At 39.7% G+C, this 17,820-nt stretch overlaps 1 protein-coding gene across 5 annotated transcripts in view; it reads left to right on the plus strand.

Moving 5' to 3' along the window:
* The first annotated feature begins 17 nt into the window (after positions 1-17).
* Positions 18-17,820, plus strand: part of ADK (adenosine kinase) — a 551,078-nt gene continuing 533,275 nt past the window's right edge. For 3 of the 5 annotated variants that reach the window (XM_043925032.1, XM_043925036.1, XM_043925033.1), the window contains exon 1: positions 18-190. In XM_043925032.1, coding sequence (XP_043780967.1) covers positions 18-190 — 173 coding nt within the window. Of the gene's footprint in view, positions 191-289; positions 428-17,820 lie in introns of those variants that run through there. The other 2 variants (XM_043925037.1, XM_043925034.1) reach the window with 2 other exon arrangements.

Here is a 17,820-nt window from a genome sequence, read left to right on the forward strand (position 1 = left end):
GAGCGGGAAGACGCTGAATGAGAAGACGTCTTTCGAATTTTAGGATATCATCTTCTGAATCATCCAGGTCTAGAAGAATGGGAGCTTTCACCTCTTCTCGACTCAGGCGCTCATCTGCAGCCTACACCAGTCTGGGGTGTCCCTGGAGTCGAGCGCGCGGGGTCTGGAAGAGCTGTGTACTAGCCAATGGGTAAGGCCAAGAGGTAGGGCCAAAAGACTGTGGCTGGGAGAGGCACAAACTGGGAGGAGCCAAAAGGGGCGGGGTTTAGTGACAAGGAGGCGGTGATGCGATGAGGGGGCGGGGAGAGGGAGCCGAAGGGGTGGGGCGAGCCCTGGAGCGTAAGTGAGGTGGGAGCGCGAAGATGGCAGCGGCTGAGGAGGAGCCAAAGCCCAAAAAGCTGAAGGTGGAGGCGCCTCCAGCGCTGAGGTGAGCCCTACCTGACATAGGGTGGAGGGCGACAAAGCCTGCCGCTAGCCAGGGGCCACGTAGGGCTGCGCGACCGAGGCGCTGGGTGGTAACCTCAACCCCCGGCATGCGGCCAACGCACGGGACCGGTAGCTCTGGTAGTTGCCCGCCTGGCTGCGACCCTTTGCCCGTTGCCCGCTCAGTTTGGCCCAGTCGCCGCAGGCTCCGGAGACGCTCCGCCGCCCTTGACCAATCAAAGCGCCGGCCGGGGCGCGGAGCCGGCTTTGGGCAGGCTGCGGGCGCCACGTGGGAGCCCGCCCCCGCTTGGCCGTGCGACCCGGGAGGACCGGACCGGATCCGATCTGAGCCGAGTCAATCACGGTCACCTCCTCTTCCCTGGGGGATGACGAGGAGAATGCCCAACGACTGGCCTACCCTGAGGCAAAGACAGAATTCTTGGGTATTTTTCGTAAAGGTCGCGGAAGGGCGCTTTGACTTTCCTTTTAGTACTTAGGTGGATCTGAATGATGGTACCTTTGCAAATCCGCCACAAGAACCAAGACCCCACCTCCGAGGCTTTGCGGGAGTGGGGTCGGGGGCGTGGGGATGGCCCCAAAATGGTTAGGAAAGGTTAATTTTTCTTCTTTGCACTTTTGGCAGCAGTTCTGCACCTAACATATGATTTGATTTTGCAACTTTTACTTAAAAAAGGTTACTGGTTAAAATATTCATTCCTGATAAATATAAAGTGGAGTATGCACATTTCTTGATGATTTTGAAATGCTCCTTGGAAGGCAGTGGGTTTTCTATATAAAGCTAGATATATAAAACTGATTTAAAACTATTGGGACGCTCCTGATTATATAAATTTCGTTTCTTCCAACATGACCCTTCTTCACTTTTGAAAGAACGAATCTTTCATGTTTGAAAAGATCACTTAGGAGTCCGTGGTCTGTTCACGCTGTTTTCAATGGATGGTGTCGAAATCCCTGCCAGTACCTTTACTGTATTCATATTACCTTCAAAGGGCCAAAGTGTTAGTGTGCCTACCTTATATAAAGAAAATAAACTTTAAAAAAAAATTTTCACCCACGACTCAGGATGTTCTGTTTTCGTTTTAAGCTTTCAAACTACAGACTAAAGCAAAGGCTTTTGAGTCAGACCTACCTGGATTTGAGTTGTTAGGAGAAGCAAATTGACTGAAACCGCCCACCCTGGCCCAGCACTGTAGTAACCATTTACTTGAGTTATTTTACCATAGGAGGTGGCGATGAGGAACACAGAATTAACAAGTCACCATTAACCAGATGAATTTGGGAAGGGTCAAAAGGAGACACCAATTGTCCAACCATCTCCCAGAATCTTTCTTACTGGCATCTATCTTGGCTAAGCAATGCCTCTTCCACCAGGAAGGACCCTGAATAAGAAGGATTGGCCAAATACAACCCGGAAACTAAGCCCATCACCATAAAACTTCAGACGTCAAGAAACTGGCAGAGCAGTTCTCCTGGGTTCTGTGAACCTACTGCTCTCTGGCAGGCGTCCCTCCCCAGTAAAGTCCCTTGCTTTGTCAGCATGTCTGTCAACTCGGACAATTCATTTCTGAGTGTTAGATAAGAGCCCACCTTTGGGCCCTGGAAGGGGTCCCCCTTCCTGCAACAAAGGCATATGCTTTCCTTGAAAAGCACCTTAACAAAGTTTCCTTTACCAAATTGGAAGATAGCTCCACCTTTTCCCCCTTCTGTCCTACTAAAGATGCAGCCCTTAGATTTTTCACTTATGCTCCTCCATTTTCAAAGTGCTTTCCTGTTTTACAGATGAGAAAATGGAAGCCCAGGTGAAACAGTAAAGGAACTGAAGTTTGAACACAAAGCATCTGGGTGCAAGTTCATTGTTATTTGACTTTACTGTGCCTACTTTTATACAGTCACCCAAGATATGCTTCTCTCTGACTATGCAACCTTAAAAATAATCATAAAAAATAATGTTTAATATGTATTGTTTCAGCATTTTACCTATTTTAACTCTTTCAATCCCACAACAACACTTCAAGTTAGACACTGTATGTCTATTTTACCAAGTAGGAAACAGGTATAGAGAAGTTAAGTAACTTTATCAAGGTCAACTTTATTAACTTCACATTTTGATCAAAAGCCCTAGTGAACTGTTAACTCAACTTTTGTTTTTTTCTTGTTTTGTTTTTTGGTTAGTGTGTATAATTTTTTGTTGCAATTCATGAGCATATGATACTTAATAATTCTTAAACATGTATAATGTTATTTTACATGTCATTAGTGTCTGTCTACCTAAAACCTGTAAGTCTTTGCTACCTGTAGACATGAAGTTAGGATTAGACACTTGCTAATAATAAATCTCTTCATTTTGTGTGAAGACCTTTTGTGATTGGCTATGCCTACTTTCATTATATTCATTTGTCTTTAAGGATCTCAGTGTGATAATGTACTGAGTGGTTAGATTGCATTATTTCTGATGACTTGCTTGACATTTAAGAGGCTAGCTACCAGTTTTGGTTAACTTTTAAGAGGATGGCTTTTAAAGTCTGTTGTTCAGTTGTCAAGTCGTCTCCGACTCTTCATGACCCCATGGACTGCAGCACACCAGGCTTCCCTGTCCCTCACTATCTCCTGGGGTTTTCTCAAACTCATGTCCATTGAGTTGGTGATATTATCCAACTATCTTATTCTCTGTCACCCCCTTCTCTACCTACACAGAAGCCCTCTGAAACAAAATATTATCCAGGCAAAAGTGACAATAATGTGGAGGTTGTAAAAACTCTGCTCCAGAGAGAGCATCTGACAAGTCTAGTTTTCCTTTCTCAAAAAATATTTTTCTAGGCTCTTTAGGGTTTACTGAAGTTGGAAAGAAGCTAGCTCTATCACGCTTTCACACTGGGTTGAGGAACAGAAGGGAACATTAATTGAGTTCCAGGCACACTAGGTGCTTTATATGTGCTATCTCGTTTAATCTTCCCAGCAACCTGTGAATGATCCTTGTGTTACAGTGATGTATTTAGGCCTGAAAGAAGTCCAGAAGCATTTTGGGGAACTGTTCCCTAGATAAAGATGTTCCATGATGATTACCTGTATTTAGGACCACTTTCTTTTCTGTCTTTTGGGAATGTCATCCAAGTTCATTTCTTGAGCGGTCACCTCTGAGAGGATAGAGTTCCTTCCCAGGCTTTTTGAGCACATGCCAAGTCTATTTTTTTAGTCTTTGAAGTGCCTGCTATTTTAGGCATGGTGCTGAAAACTAGGTACACAAAGTGAGAGAGCTAAGAACCCATCTTCTTGGTGGGAAAATGATACCTGAGCATTCCAAAAGGTGACAGAGAGCTAGCCAGGTGGAAAATAGGGTGTCTGGCTTTAAAGAAAAGTTTGTTTGGAGGTAGAAATGGGAGAGAGCTGCCTCTGTTGGGGACCTACATCTGTTTGGTCTGACTGAAGCTGGAAGGTATAAAGGGGTCCAGGTTTTGTACTGAACACTTTCACCTGTGTGATCTTTCTATCTCTCTGTCCTTCAGCTCCCCCAGACCTAATTTTAACTGCTGAATATCTCCTTCAGAGTGTCTTGCTGACACTTCAAAGTCATATATATCAAGCTAAATTCACCTGTTGTCCGAAATCTGCACCTTTTCCCATGGTCTGTACGTATGTTAATGGAGCCACTAACTTCTCTTATTCCAAAGTTTGGAACCTAGATACTTGGTTCATTTTCCCTCTGTGTTGGTTATCAAAGTTGGTCTTTTCTTCTTCAATTATGTCTGATAAATTCCTTTTCTTTGCCATCCTGCTGCCACAACTCAAGTTTAAGATTTTATTTTGCTTAGACTTTGTGTTGACTTTCTCACCAGTCTCAAGTTCTGCCTAAACTTCATTAAGAATAGCTCGACTTATCATAGAAAATACTGTAAGCTCTGAATTGATGTTTAGGAAAGGCTGAATCTGAAGAGCCATTGTAACTGTTTCTGATGTTAGTAATTACACATTGTTCTGTTCTGGGTCATGGTTTAACAATTACACATTGTTCTAGGTCATGACTTTTATATAACTTATACATATAGATTATATATAATTTTAATCTTTATTAAAAAGGAAACAAATTGCACTTCTCCAGTGAGCAAATGTTGAACTTTTCTCAAGTTTTTGTTGCCTAACCATTTCTCTTCTGTGGACTCCTTTTAGTCTTAACTTCTGTCTTTTACTTCACTAATCTCTCTGCTTTAAAATTGTGTATTAAACCTCGGAAAAGTCTGTAAGTATTTTATTTTATTTTATTTTCTGTAAGTATTTTAGATGAGAAAGCAACAGTATTAGCAACCTCTTTTTTTAAAACATTTTTTTTTTTTCGATTTCAGAAAACTCTCTGGAATATGATTTTTATAAATGGAGCATACTGTTCCTGGGGTGGCCTGTTGTGAGGATTAAATGTGGAAAATGTGTGCATAGTAGAAAAGAGAAAGGATGATTGATTATGTGTCCGTAGTGTGTTGCTCAGTGCCTGGTCCTTAGGAGCTATTCAGTTAATGTTTGTTGGGTGAATCATCAGCACAGTGTAGAGTGAGACTACTGAGTTTTACTTTTTTAGATCTTATGCTTTTAACAGTGCAGCCTAAAATCTAGTTTGGCTCTTTTTAGGTGACATTGCATGTTGTTGACTTACATTACAAATTTAATCCTTTAATATTAAAGCTTTTGACTATGAAAGAAAATGAAAAATGGAACTCTTGGAAGTACTTTGTATGAATGCCTTAATAAAGTCCTCTCCTAAGCATTATAAATTAAGGCAGAGTGAGGGTGGTGAAAAGGCAGAGTCAGAGGAAAGCTTCCATGGATGGTCCTAGGTATCTAGAGATAAACATGAGATGCTTGGAGCCCAGGCAGAGTCGGAAGGACTTTTGGTAAAAAGGCATTGAAAACTAAGTTTCTGGTACTAGGTATAGGCCTAGACTGAATAACACTAAATAAAACATGAGACCAATATGCTACTTTCTACCTGGAATATGGCTTGACTTCCCTTCCAGCCAATAAAATCCTGTCTGTATGCAAAATATTCAGAATTAAATGGGAAAATATTCAGAATTAAATGGGAAAAAAAAGAAGAGTGAATCAAAATTCTTGAGCATTCTGGTCAGGATGGAAGCCAGCAGAGCAGTAGTTAAGATCATAGTCTCTGGAATCAGACCTTTGGTCCTTGGTCCTTATTAGCTGGTAATCTTGGTAAGATTATTTAATGGCCCCATGCCTCTGTTTTCTCACATTTGAAATGGGTATAATAAAAGTACTTACCTCAAAAGATTGTTGAGAGGATTTCATGAAAAAATAAGTATAAAGTTGGCTTATAGTATGTCTTCAGTAAATATTAGCTATTGCTGTTGTGATACTGTTTATCCTGCTTCTGGCTCCCTACCCTGTTCCAAACTCTGCAATTACACATTTAAGCAGAAAAAGAAAAGATCAGGTATACTCAAGAACAAGATAAACATCTCCAGGGACTGAAATGGAAAGGAAACATGCATTTAGATTCTGGGTTCAGGAGCAAGTGGAAATAACTTTGTGCAGGGCGCTGGAGTCAGATACCCTGAATGAATCTTGTAGCTGGACTGGGGCTGGCTGAAAAGAAGGCTGAAAGCTTCTGTTCCTGGCTGTTGCTTTAAAAAGCTGTGAATCTGAAGTGGTGACACAGAAGTGGCTGAGCTGCCAGATGGCTCAAAGTTGGGAACTGTAATTTCTCCATTATCAACTGGTATAAGAGCACCAAACTTGGAGGTCATGAATCTAGGAGAGGGGTGGCTTACCTCAAAACCATTGGAAAAAGGAAGGGAAAGTCTGAGCCTGCAAACAGATAACGAAGCGAAGACTATTATTTAGAAAATAAACACAACCACCAGGAGATAAACTCACTTAAAATCTAATGGAATTGTTAAAGCAATTTCAAACTGATTTTAAGTATTTTTAAAGATTCTTAAAAAGATAAAAGAAATAATAGTTATTTAAAAAATGTTATAAATAAAAAATAGTAAATATGAAGTAAATGGCTATATAAAATAAAAAATAGTTACTGAAATTAAACAACAAAAGTTGGTTAAACTCCAGTCCAAACACATTTAAAGTGAAAATTAATGAGTTGGAAGATAGTACTGAGTAATTCACCCAGTTGTAGTACAGAGAAATCAAGAAATTTCAAGAGAATATATATATTATATGTATATATACACTTGTGTGTTATGTTCAGTGATTAAGTCATATCTGACCCTTTGCAACCCCACGGACTGCAGCATGCCAGCATCCCTGTCTTTTACTGTCTCCTGGAGTTTGCTCAAATTTATGTCCATTGAGTCGGTGATGCCATCTAACCATCTCATCCTCTACCACCGCCTTCTTTTGCCTTCAATCTTTCCCAACATGAGGGTCTTTTCCACTGAGTCAGGTCTTCCCATCAGTCAGTTTTGTCACTCAGTTGTGTCCAACTCTTTGTGACCCCATGAACTGCAGCACGCCAGGCCTCCCTGTCCATCACCAACACCTGCAGTCCACCCAAACCCATGTCCATTGAGTCAGTGATGCCATCCAACCATCTCATCCTCTGTCGTCCCCTTCTTCTCCTGCCCTCAATCTTTCCCAGCGTCAGGGTCTTTTCCAGTGAGTCAGTTCTTCACATCAGGTGGCCAAAGTTTTGGAGTTTCAGCTTCAACATCAGTCCTACCAATGAACACCCAGGACTGATCTCCTTTAGGATGGACTGGTTGGATCTCCTTGCAGTCCAGGGGACCCTCAAGAGTCTTCTCCAACACCACAGTTCAAAAGCATCAATTCCTTGGCATTCAGCTTTCTTTATAGTCCAACTCTCACATCCATACGTGACCACTGGAAAAACCATAGCCATGACTAGACGGATCTTTGTTGACAAAGTACTATCTCTGCTTTTAAATATGCTATCTAGGTTGGTCATAACTTTCTTTACAAGGAGTAAGTGTCTTTTCATTTCATGGCTGCAAGCACCATCAGCAGTGATTTTGGAGCCCCAAAAAATAAAGTCAGCAACTGTTTCCACTGTTTCTGCATCTATTAGCCATGAAGTGATGGGACCAGATGCCATGATCTTAAGTTTTCTGAACATTGAGCTTTGAGCCAACTTTTTTAATCTCCTCTTTCACTTTCATCAAGAGGTTCTTTAGTTCTTCTTCACTTTCTGCCACAAGGGTGGTGTCATCTACATATCTGAGGTTATTGATATTTATCCCGGCATTCTTGATTACAGCTTGTGCTTCCTCCAGCCCGGCATTCCTCATGATGTACTCTGCATATAAGTTAAATAAGCAGGGTCACAATATACAGCCTTGATGTACTCCTTTTCCTATTTGGAACCAGTCTGTGGTTCCATGTCCAGTTCTAACTGTTGCTTCCTGACCTGCATACAGATTTCTCAAGAGGCAGGTCAGGTGGTCTGGTATTCCCATCTCTTTCAGAATTTTCCACAGTTTATTGTGATCCACACAGTCAAAGGCTTTGGCATAGTCAATAAAGCAGAAATAGATGGTTTTCTGGAACTCTCTTGCTTTTTTGATGATCCAGCGGATGTTGGCAATTTGTTCTCTGGTTCCTCTGCCTTTTCTAAAACCAGCTTGAACATCTGGAAGTTCACTGTTTACATATTGCTGAAGCTTGGCTCGGAAAATTTTGAGCATTACTTTACTAGCGTGTGAGATGAGTGCATTTGTGCAGTACTTTGAGCATTCTTGGGCATTGCCTTTCTTTGGAATGAAATGGAATGAAAACTGACCTTTTCCAGTCCTGTGGCCACTGCTGAGTTTTCCAAATTTGCAGGCATATTGAGCGCAGCACTTTTACAGCATCATCTTTTAGGATTTGAAATCTCTCAACTGGAATTCCATCACCTCCACGAGCTTTGTGTGTAGTGATGCTTCCTAAGGCCCACTTGACTTCACATTCCAGGATGTCTGGCTCTAGGTGAGTGATCACACCATCGTGATTATCTGGGTCATGAAGATCTTTTTTGTATAGTTCTTCTGTGTATTCTTGCCACCTCTTCTTAATATAGTCTGCTTCTGTTAGGTCCATACCATTTCTGTCCTTTATCGAGCCCATCTGTGCATGAAATATTCCCTTGGCATCTCTAATTTTCTTGAAGAGATCTCTAGTCTTTCCCATTCTGTTGTTTTCCTCTATTTCTTTGCACTGATCGCTGAGGAAGGCTTTCTTATCTCTCTTTGCTATTCTTTGGAACTCTGCATTCAAATGGGAATATCTTTCCTTTTCTCCTATGTTTTTCGCTTCTCTTCTTTTCACAGCTATTTGTAAGGCCTCCTCAGACAGCCATTTTGCTTTTTTGCATTTCTTTTTCTTGGGGATGGTCTTGATCCCTGTCTCCTGTACAGTGTCACAAACCTCTGTCTGTAGTTCATCAGGCACTCTATCAGATCTAGTGCCTTAAATCTATTTCTCACTTCCACTGTATAATCATAAGGGATTTGATTTAGATCATACCTGAATGGTCTAGTGGTTTTCCCCACTTTCTTCAATTTAAGTCTGAAGTTGGCAATAAGGAGTTCATGATCTGAGCCACAACTCAGCTCCTGGTCTTGTTTTGCTGACTGTATAGCGCTTCTCCATCTTTGGCTGCAAAGAATATAATCAGTCTGATTTTGGTGTTGACCCTCTGGTGATGTCCATGTGTAGAGTCTTCTCTTGTGTTGTTGGAAGAGGGTGTTTGCTATGACCAGTGCGTTCTCTTGGCAGAACTCTATTAACCTTTGCCCTGCTCATTCTGTACTCCAAGGGCAAATTTGCCTGTTACTCCAGGTGTTTCTTGACTTCCTACTTTTGCATTCCGGTCCCCTATAATGAAAAGGACATCTTTTTTGGGTGTTAGTTCTGAAGGTCTTGTAGGTCTTCATAGAACCGTTCAACTTCAGCTTCTTCAGCATTACTGGTCTGGGCATAGACTTGGATTACCATGATATTGAATGGTTTGCCTTGTAAACGAACAAAGATCATTCTGCCGTTTTTGAGATTGCATCCAAGTACTGCATTTAGGACTCTTTTGTTGACTATAATGGCTACTCCATTTCTTCTAAGGGATTCCTGCCCACAATAGTAGATATAATGGTCATCTGAGTTAAATTTATCCATCCCAGTCCATCTTAGTTTGCTGATTTCCTAGAATGTCGATATTCACTCTTGTTTGACCAGTTCCAATTTGCCTTGATTCATGGACCTAACATTCCAGGTTCCTATGCAATAGTGCTCTTTACAGCATTGTACCTTGGTTCTATTACCAGTTTCATCCGCAACTGGGTGTTGTGTTTTCTTTGGCTCCATCCCTTCATTCTTTTGGGAGTTATTTCTCCACTGATCTCCAATAGCATATTGGGCACCTACCGACCGGGGGAGTTCATCTTTCAGTGCCCAATCTTTTTGCCTTTTCATACTGTTCATGGGGTTCTCAAGGCAAGAATACTGAAGTGGTTTGCCATTCCCTTCTCCAGTGGACCACCTTCTGTCAGACCTCTCCACCATGACCCATCCATTTTTGGTGGCCCCACGTGGCATAGCTTAGTTTCATTTAGTTAGACAAGGCTGTGGTCCGTGTGATCAGATTGGCTAGTTGTCTGTGATTGTGGTTTCAGTCTGTCTGCCCTCTGATGCCCTCTCTCAGCGCCTACCATCTTACTTGGGTTTCTCTTACCTTGGACATGGGGTATCTTCATGGCTGCTCCAGCAAAGCACAGCCGCTGCTCCTTACCTTGGACGTGGGGTAGCTCCTGTCGGCTGCCGCCCCTGACTTTGAACGTGGGGTAGCTCCTCTCGGCTGCTCCTGCGCCGTCGCAGCTGCCCATCAGGTGGCCAAAATATTGGAGCTTCAGCTTCAGCATCAGTCCTTCCAGTGAATATTCAGGGTTGATCTCCTTTTGGATTGACTGGTTTGATCTTCTTGCAGTCCAAGGGACCCTCAAGAGTTTTCTCCAGCACACAATTCAGAAGCACCAATTTTTCAGTTATCAGCCTTCTTTATGGTCCAACTCTTACATCTGTAAATGACTGTTGGAAAAACCATAGCTTTGATTATCCAAACCTTTGCTGGCAAAGTGATGTCTCAGTTTTTTAATACGCTGTCTAGGTTTGTAATGTCTTTTCTTCCAAGGAGCAAGCGTCTTTTAATTTCATGACTGCAGTTACCATCTGCAGTTATTTTGGAGCCCAAGAAGATAAACTCTGTCACTGTTTCCATTGTTTCCCCATCTATTTGCCATGAAGTGATGGGACCGGATGCGGTGATCTTAGTTTTTTGAATGTTTAGTTTCAAACCAGTTGTTTCACTCTCCTCTTTCACCCTCATCCAGAGGCTCTTTGGTTCCTTTTCAGTTTCTGCCATTAGAGTAGTATCATCTACATATCTGAGGCTTTTTATATTTCTCCTGGAAATCTTGATTCCAACTTGTGATTTATTCAACCCAACGTTTCACTTGATGTACTCCACATGTAAGTTAAATAAACAGGGTGACAATATACAGCCTTGCCATACTCCTTTCCCAATTTTGAACCAGTCCATTGTTCCATGTAAGATTCTAACTGTTGCTTCTTGACCTGTATGCGAGTTTCTCAGGAGACAGATAAAGTGTTCTGGTATTCCCATCTCTTAAAGAATTTTTCAGTTAGTTGTGATCCACATTGTCAAAGACTTTAGCGTAGTTAATGAAGCAGAAGATGTTTTTCTGGAATTCCCTTGCTTTCTCTGAAATCCAATGAATTGGCAATTTGATCTCTGATTTGTCTACCTTTTCTAAACCCAGCTTGTACTTTTGGAAGTTCTCCCTGGCAGTACATATATGTAAAAATTGAGGCACTAACTAATGTCTAATTAGGAATTCCAAAAAGAGGAAAGAGTATGGATAGTGGAGAGGCCATGTTGTTTTGCTGAAAAGTTTTCTTTCAATTTAGGATTGAAGGATTCATTAATAAACCACGAGTTACACAGTAAATAATTTCAATATTTAACACAGGATTATTTGACTTAATCTCAACATATAGTCATTTCTTTACCACTGGAGCCACCTGGGAAGTCCATATAGTCATTAAAACAAAAGAAATAGAAACAATAGAGGCAGTACCATATGCATCACCAAATTGGCCAAATTCTACATCCAGACTTGAACAGCAGTGGGAAGTCCTGAGTAACAGCAGTCTGGAGTCCTAGTGGGGAAAAGGGCCCTTGGCGGTCTGTCGACCCCATAGGTGAGACTTCAGATTGCAATTTTGGAGGCTCCTGCTTATTATAATCACAGGCCACTTGACTCGCTGGTAACAATTGTGTGATTACAGGCAGGCATGTAGTCCAACGCAGGGTCCAGGCAAGGTCAGAAGTTGGTCAGAGGTCTGCTCCCTTACGTCTGAAGCCTGAAGACTGCCTCCATTTTAATTTCCCTAAAACATGTTAGAAGAAATGATGACTGATAATTTTCCAGAATTTAAGAAAGATGAAAGCCCTCAGGTTGAAAGGGTATTCCAGGTGTGTTTAAGTGAAATCATATGGTATTTGTCTTTCTCTTTCTGACTTACTTCACTTAGTATGATAATCTCTAGGCATCCACGTAGCTGAATATGGCATTATTTCGTTCTTTTTAATGGTTGAGTAATACTACACACAACACATCTTCTTTATCCATTCTTCTCTCAATGGACATTTTGGTTTCCATGTCTTCGCTATTTTAAATATTGCTGCTGTGAACATAGGGGTGCGTGTATCTTTTTGAATTACAGTTTTGTCTGGATATATGCCCAGGAGTAGAATTGCCTGATCATGTGGTAACTCTATTTTTAATTTTTTGAGGAACCTCCATATAGTTCTGCTTACTGGCTATACCAGTTTACATTCAAATTGTGGATTATTTATGTTTATTATTTTTTCTTTTTTTGTATTTTCCAACTGTTCTATGTTGAACATGTGTATTAGGACTTGATTTTAAGCTGGAGGAACTTGATGTATACTAAATACATATTTTGGTCAAGTGCTGAGTGGCTGAGTATCATCATTATAGAATGGACCTCTGGGATACTAAGTAAATCTGAAACTCTTTAAAATAAGTGTTAAGATTTTCGTACAGGTTATAATCTTTTCATCTTTATTTCTGAAGTCCCCAAAGCTCTGCAAACTGGAAATTTGAAAAAAAGGTTTGAGATAGAATTAATTTGCCAGCAAAACTTGAATGGGTGTGAGGCTCCCTACAGTATTTATTTGTTGACACAAATTTGCTGTAGATATATCTGCTTGTTAATGGCATGCTGCATGAAACCTTCCTGGGGAATTTACAAAATACATAGAGTGTATTACCTTCCTAAAATTTACAAACTTCTGAATCTCATAAAATTCTGGCGCCAAAACATACGTTGCCCCTAGGGTTCAATAAAAGGATCGAGGGCCTTTTGAAAAATTTAAATACTCAATTTTTTGTTGTTGTTCAGTCGCTAAGTTGTGTCTGACTTTGTGATCTCATAGACTGCAGAACACCAGGCTTCCTTGTCCTTCACTATTTCCTGGAGTTTGCTCACTCACGTCCATTAAGTCAGTGATACCATCTAACCATCTCATCAAACTCTGTTTTAAAAATTCTGTTATTTAAAGTTTACTGTTGTGAGGCAACAACAGTTTCTCATCAGAATCACTTGCTAAAATATTCCTGCAGTCCCCATTCTACAAGTTGATAATTCTAAGTCAATGCTTGTTTCAAAGGTCTTGTTTGGCTGGTTCTACCATAGTCTTGTGCTGGTTATGTCATTGAGTTATTAGGTTTTTTTTCCTTTCTGATAGTAACTGACTAAGGTAAAGACTTCAGATTTTTGGATTTCAAGATTTAGAAGGCTTATTTCACTGGAAGTGGCCTCTTGAACTGAAGTTTCACGTACTACTTGAAGATGATACCTTTTGAATATTTTCCAAAGCAGATTTAAAGTTGTTGCCCTCACTTCTATGTTTTACTTCTGGTGTTTTTGTTTGTACTTGTGCCCTCACAAGGTTTCTCTAAATATGTTTCTATTTAGAAAACAATAATTAGCTTCCAACATAAGAACATCTGAATTTCCACTTGGAATTTGGCTTTCATTGCATGCATGCCGATTTCAGCACCTTCTGTAGAATAAGAAATTGTGTATAGCAATTATGTAAGAAACCCTTACCTTCTGAAGACACAGTTCGCTTACTTATTAACAGGCTCTCACAATTTTGTCAGCAAGCCACACTTAGTTATTAGTAAACCCAGCTATTTTTCTGTGTTAGCTGCAAATACAAGATTATAGGTTTGGAAGTAGCCTATGTGATCACTGATCACTCACAAAATTAGCGGTTATTGGAAATGATAATGAAGTAGTTACTTGGCTTTTTTGCCTTCTAGAGGCTGAGGCTGGACTTTGGTGTATCCCTAGTAGAACCATTTCTAATTCTCTAAAAGACTCAGTTGATTCAAAGAGCAGGAAGTCTAGCCAAATATGACTCATTCTAGGAGTGCATCCCTTGCTTCTATTATCCTCTGGTATTGAATTTATTTCTCACACAGGCCATCTTAAATGGAGTAAGAAAGACAACATTTTTCATCCCTAAGCTCACAATCTCATGAGCCCAAAGGCAAGACTTTCCACATCTGTTTAACAGTTTTGAGAATATTCTGATTGGCCCTGCCTGGGTTACATACCCACCATTGAACCAATTAGTGTCTCAGAGGTGGGGATTTTGGCCAGCCTTGGATGTACTCTTACTCTTTTTTCTGTGTGCATGCTTTTATATATGATGGGGAGTGTACGGATGTTCAAGAAGACACTATAATCAACAGCTCCACCATGAACTTGAAGGGTGCAGGAGGTGGTGTCCTTCTCTCAGCAAGAGAAAAATTCATTATGGCACTTAAAATATTTACAAAAACGAACAAACAATCCCCTCCTGTCTCCTGCTGCCATTGGAAACCTCATTCCTCAAGGTCCAGACAAAGTCTATCTTCCTTATAAAATTTTGGTAATCACCACGCCTGGGAACGGCTCTCTCTCTGGTGGTTGGTACTTTATGCTTTGTATTATTGCAGTGCACAATATGTGCATGTTTTATCTTGTCTACTGCTACTTGAAGTCAGGAAACTAGTTGAATAACTCTCAATGCTTTATAACTTAATTACTGCATTGCAACATAGGCCCTAAATTTTTGTTCAATGAATTAATTAACTCTTTAAAGCGGTTTGAAGCTTATCTTTGTAGTATTCAGTGGTGCAAAATGGAATCATATATTGACTGTAAATTGTTATCTGTTCAGAAGAGTTGATAGAATTCTTACCTGAAAATGTTTCATGGTTCTTGGACCTTTGTTTTTTATTGTCATGTGGAGTGAGCTTGTGTGTGAAATAAATCCAATGCTGGAGGACAGAAGCCAAGAGATGCACTCTAGACTGCATTTCTGTTCTTCTGAGGACTATAGTGAGCTTTGACTATAATAATCATTTCATGCATTTGTCCATAAGGAAAATTACCTCAAGATAAATATATTTCTCCTATATTAATGGCTTCCCAGGTGGCACAGTTGGTAAAGAATCTGCCTGCCAGTGCAGAAGATGCAAGGGACTCGGGTTCAATCCCTGGGTCTGGAAGATCCTCTGGAGGAGGAAATGGCAACCCATTCCAGTATTTTTGCTTGGAAAATTCCATGGACAGAGGAGTCTGGTAGGCTACAGTCCATAGGATTGCAAAGAGTTGGATACAACTAAGCACACACAACCAACCAACCAACAACCCTATATTAATAGAAACATTTTATTAAGGCCATGTTGTCAGTGTTTTCTTTCTTAAAATAAATATAGCACAACTACTTATTTGGTGGAGAAATGAATTTTCTGAAAGAGTGAATTTACAAAGAACTCAGTGACCTATCATAATGGTCAGTCTTTTCCCTCTGGGTTTGCAAGTCCATATTTAGTGAGATTATTTGCATTGTAATGAACTCCAAAAGCACTGAAGGTTAGCAGTATTGTTCTTGATTTCATAACATACTGTGTTAACAATGTACCATGTAACCAATAAGTGATATCGCAAAATGGTCTTTTTAAGAAATTTGTCTCTATTGACTCATCCAAGAGGGGTCACTTGAAAACTATTGAAATAGAGCAAAATAATCAAATTCAGATGTCTTAGGGTTCTCAAATTCCTTTAAGCTTGATGTAGCAAAGTAAATAGTTTTACCCTTTGAGCCCTTGAGCTGAAGTCTGGAAAGGCATGTTAAGTTTCTGAGTTAAGCAAGTTAAAAAAGAAAATTTTATCTTTTTAAACAAATAAACAGTTCAAATGTGTTGTCTTTGAAGTTAACCACATTAGAGATTTGAACATTTTCTTATAGGCATGGCTGAGGAAGTCTTGGGTTCCTCCTAAAACAGAGTTTTTCAGAAATTGTTTTGCTTATGCAGAGCTCACTAGAGACCTTCAACCTCACTTCTATGTGAAGCTTGAATAAGTTACATTCCTTAGAAGACTTGTTAGTATCCTGTAACTAACACGTCAGACTCAAAGCTCTTTAAATGCTCTCTTGTTGAACAAGATGTTGCTTCTTTCTACTCATAAAACAGGTTAAAGCAGGCTTTCTTAGCCTTTCCCTTTTAGAAGCTGTTTTGGTATTTCCAAAGAATGCCAGGGAATGCTGGTATGAGTAGGAGTAGGAACAGGGGTGGGAAGAGATGTCTAGGTGTGCAAACCCTAAGGTAGGGTAGGATCTCACAGAGTTGAAGTTTCCTACAAATCTCACTATTAGCCAGATGTGGTTTTGAAATGATAATTTACAATTTCACATGATTTTTTTGAAAACTCTGAACATGTTTAGACCCTTTAGATTGTTAGTGCCTGGGTAGGTACTTAAAATCAGCCTCATGTTTACCTTGTGTTTAGAGAATTGAAGCCCAGTGAGGTTAAATATGAGTCATGTAACATAGCTATTAAGTATCTGAAATGAAATTTGATGCCAAGTCTTATAATTTCTCATTGTCCTACTTTCTAGAACAGGAAATGAAGTATCAGTTTTTTTTTGTTTGTTTTTAGTTTTTTTAAAGATAAAAATAACATATGAATATGTCAATGACTTTCACTTACCTTTTCTTACTGATCCTCACGAGGCCACCAGGTAACTGCCTTCTGCTGAGGAAATAGACCCAGGGAGGTTAAGCGTCCCTAAGTAGTAAACTCATTTCACACTCAGGACATCTGACTCACATTTCTTGGTGTGTGTATTACACTCTGAAGACAGAAATTGAGAACTTGTCAGAATAAATTCTGTATGTGCGAGATAAGTACACTATTTAAGGAAATTCTGTTTTCTGTTTAGTAACCTTGTTTAGATTTTTGTCTTTCAAGTTCTCTTATTCACATATGTAAGTGTCCAACCCTCCTCACCCCCTAAAATAAACCTGTGGGATATACTTAATTGTATGCTTTGCAATGGATTAACTCATTGAACTTCAGTTTTAAGCAGGTTGTATTTTCCATTAAAAGCCTTTTTTGTTTGGCATAAGCCAATTTTGCTTATGTTTTGAGAGTTAAAATGTTCCAACTAAGAGAACAATTTCTGGTAAGTTTTTATTTGCTTTGCAGATTTTGTACTTTTCTCTGATATTGATGATTTGAATGTTATGACTTAGCATTGTTAATTATTATAATAATATGGGATAACCATTACTGTCCACAGAATTTAATATGCTCAAGATTATAGAATAAGTGGCTGAGATAGGGTTCAAACCTGAATCTGTCTTAATGTTTAGTAATTAGCTCAAATATTCAGGTATTATATAAACAATACAGCAGGAATCAATAGTGATTTGTGGGATTAAAAAAAATAAGCCCTTTGCTTCAAAAATACTCCTAATTTATATATGAAACTATTACTAGTAATCTAAAAATCTATTAATTAATCTTTTAATATTATTAATAATTTAAAATTTTATAAAAATATTCTACCAAATCTGAGGTGGCAGTGGTGAGAATTCTTTTTCATTAGAAAAGACCTGCAGCCACAATTAGTCTTGGACCTCATACAGAAAAAAAGCAACATTTTTAAAGAAATGATAAAATGTTCAGTTAGCCTACTTTTAAGGATATGACTATAACATTTCATTAAATTCAACTGGTACTTAAAAGCTCAATTTTATAATGCTTGATAACCATAGGAAAAAGGAAGTAGGAGAAAGAAAATGCAGATCTATGAAAAGAGGAGGGGGAAGTAAAAGGAAGTGATTTAAAAAAAGGACTCAGTTCCTCTTAGCTATTTCTGATTTCTGCATCACTTCCAACATCAGACATCTCTGCTTTTCAGCTTTTCACTCAGCTCTGAAGTGTGTATGTGAGTTTGTGAGAAACTTCTTG

The sequence above is a fragment of the Cervus elaphus genome, chromosome 15 (assembly GCF_910594005.1).
Source record: "Cervus elaphus chromosome 15, mCerEla1.1, whole genome shotgun sequence".
Lineage (NCBI taxonomy): Eukaryota > Metazoa > Chordata > Mammalia > Artiodactyla > Cervidae > Cervus > Cervus elaphus.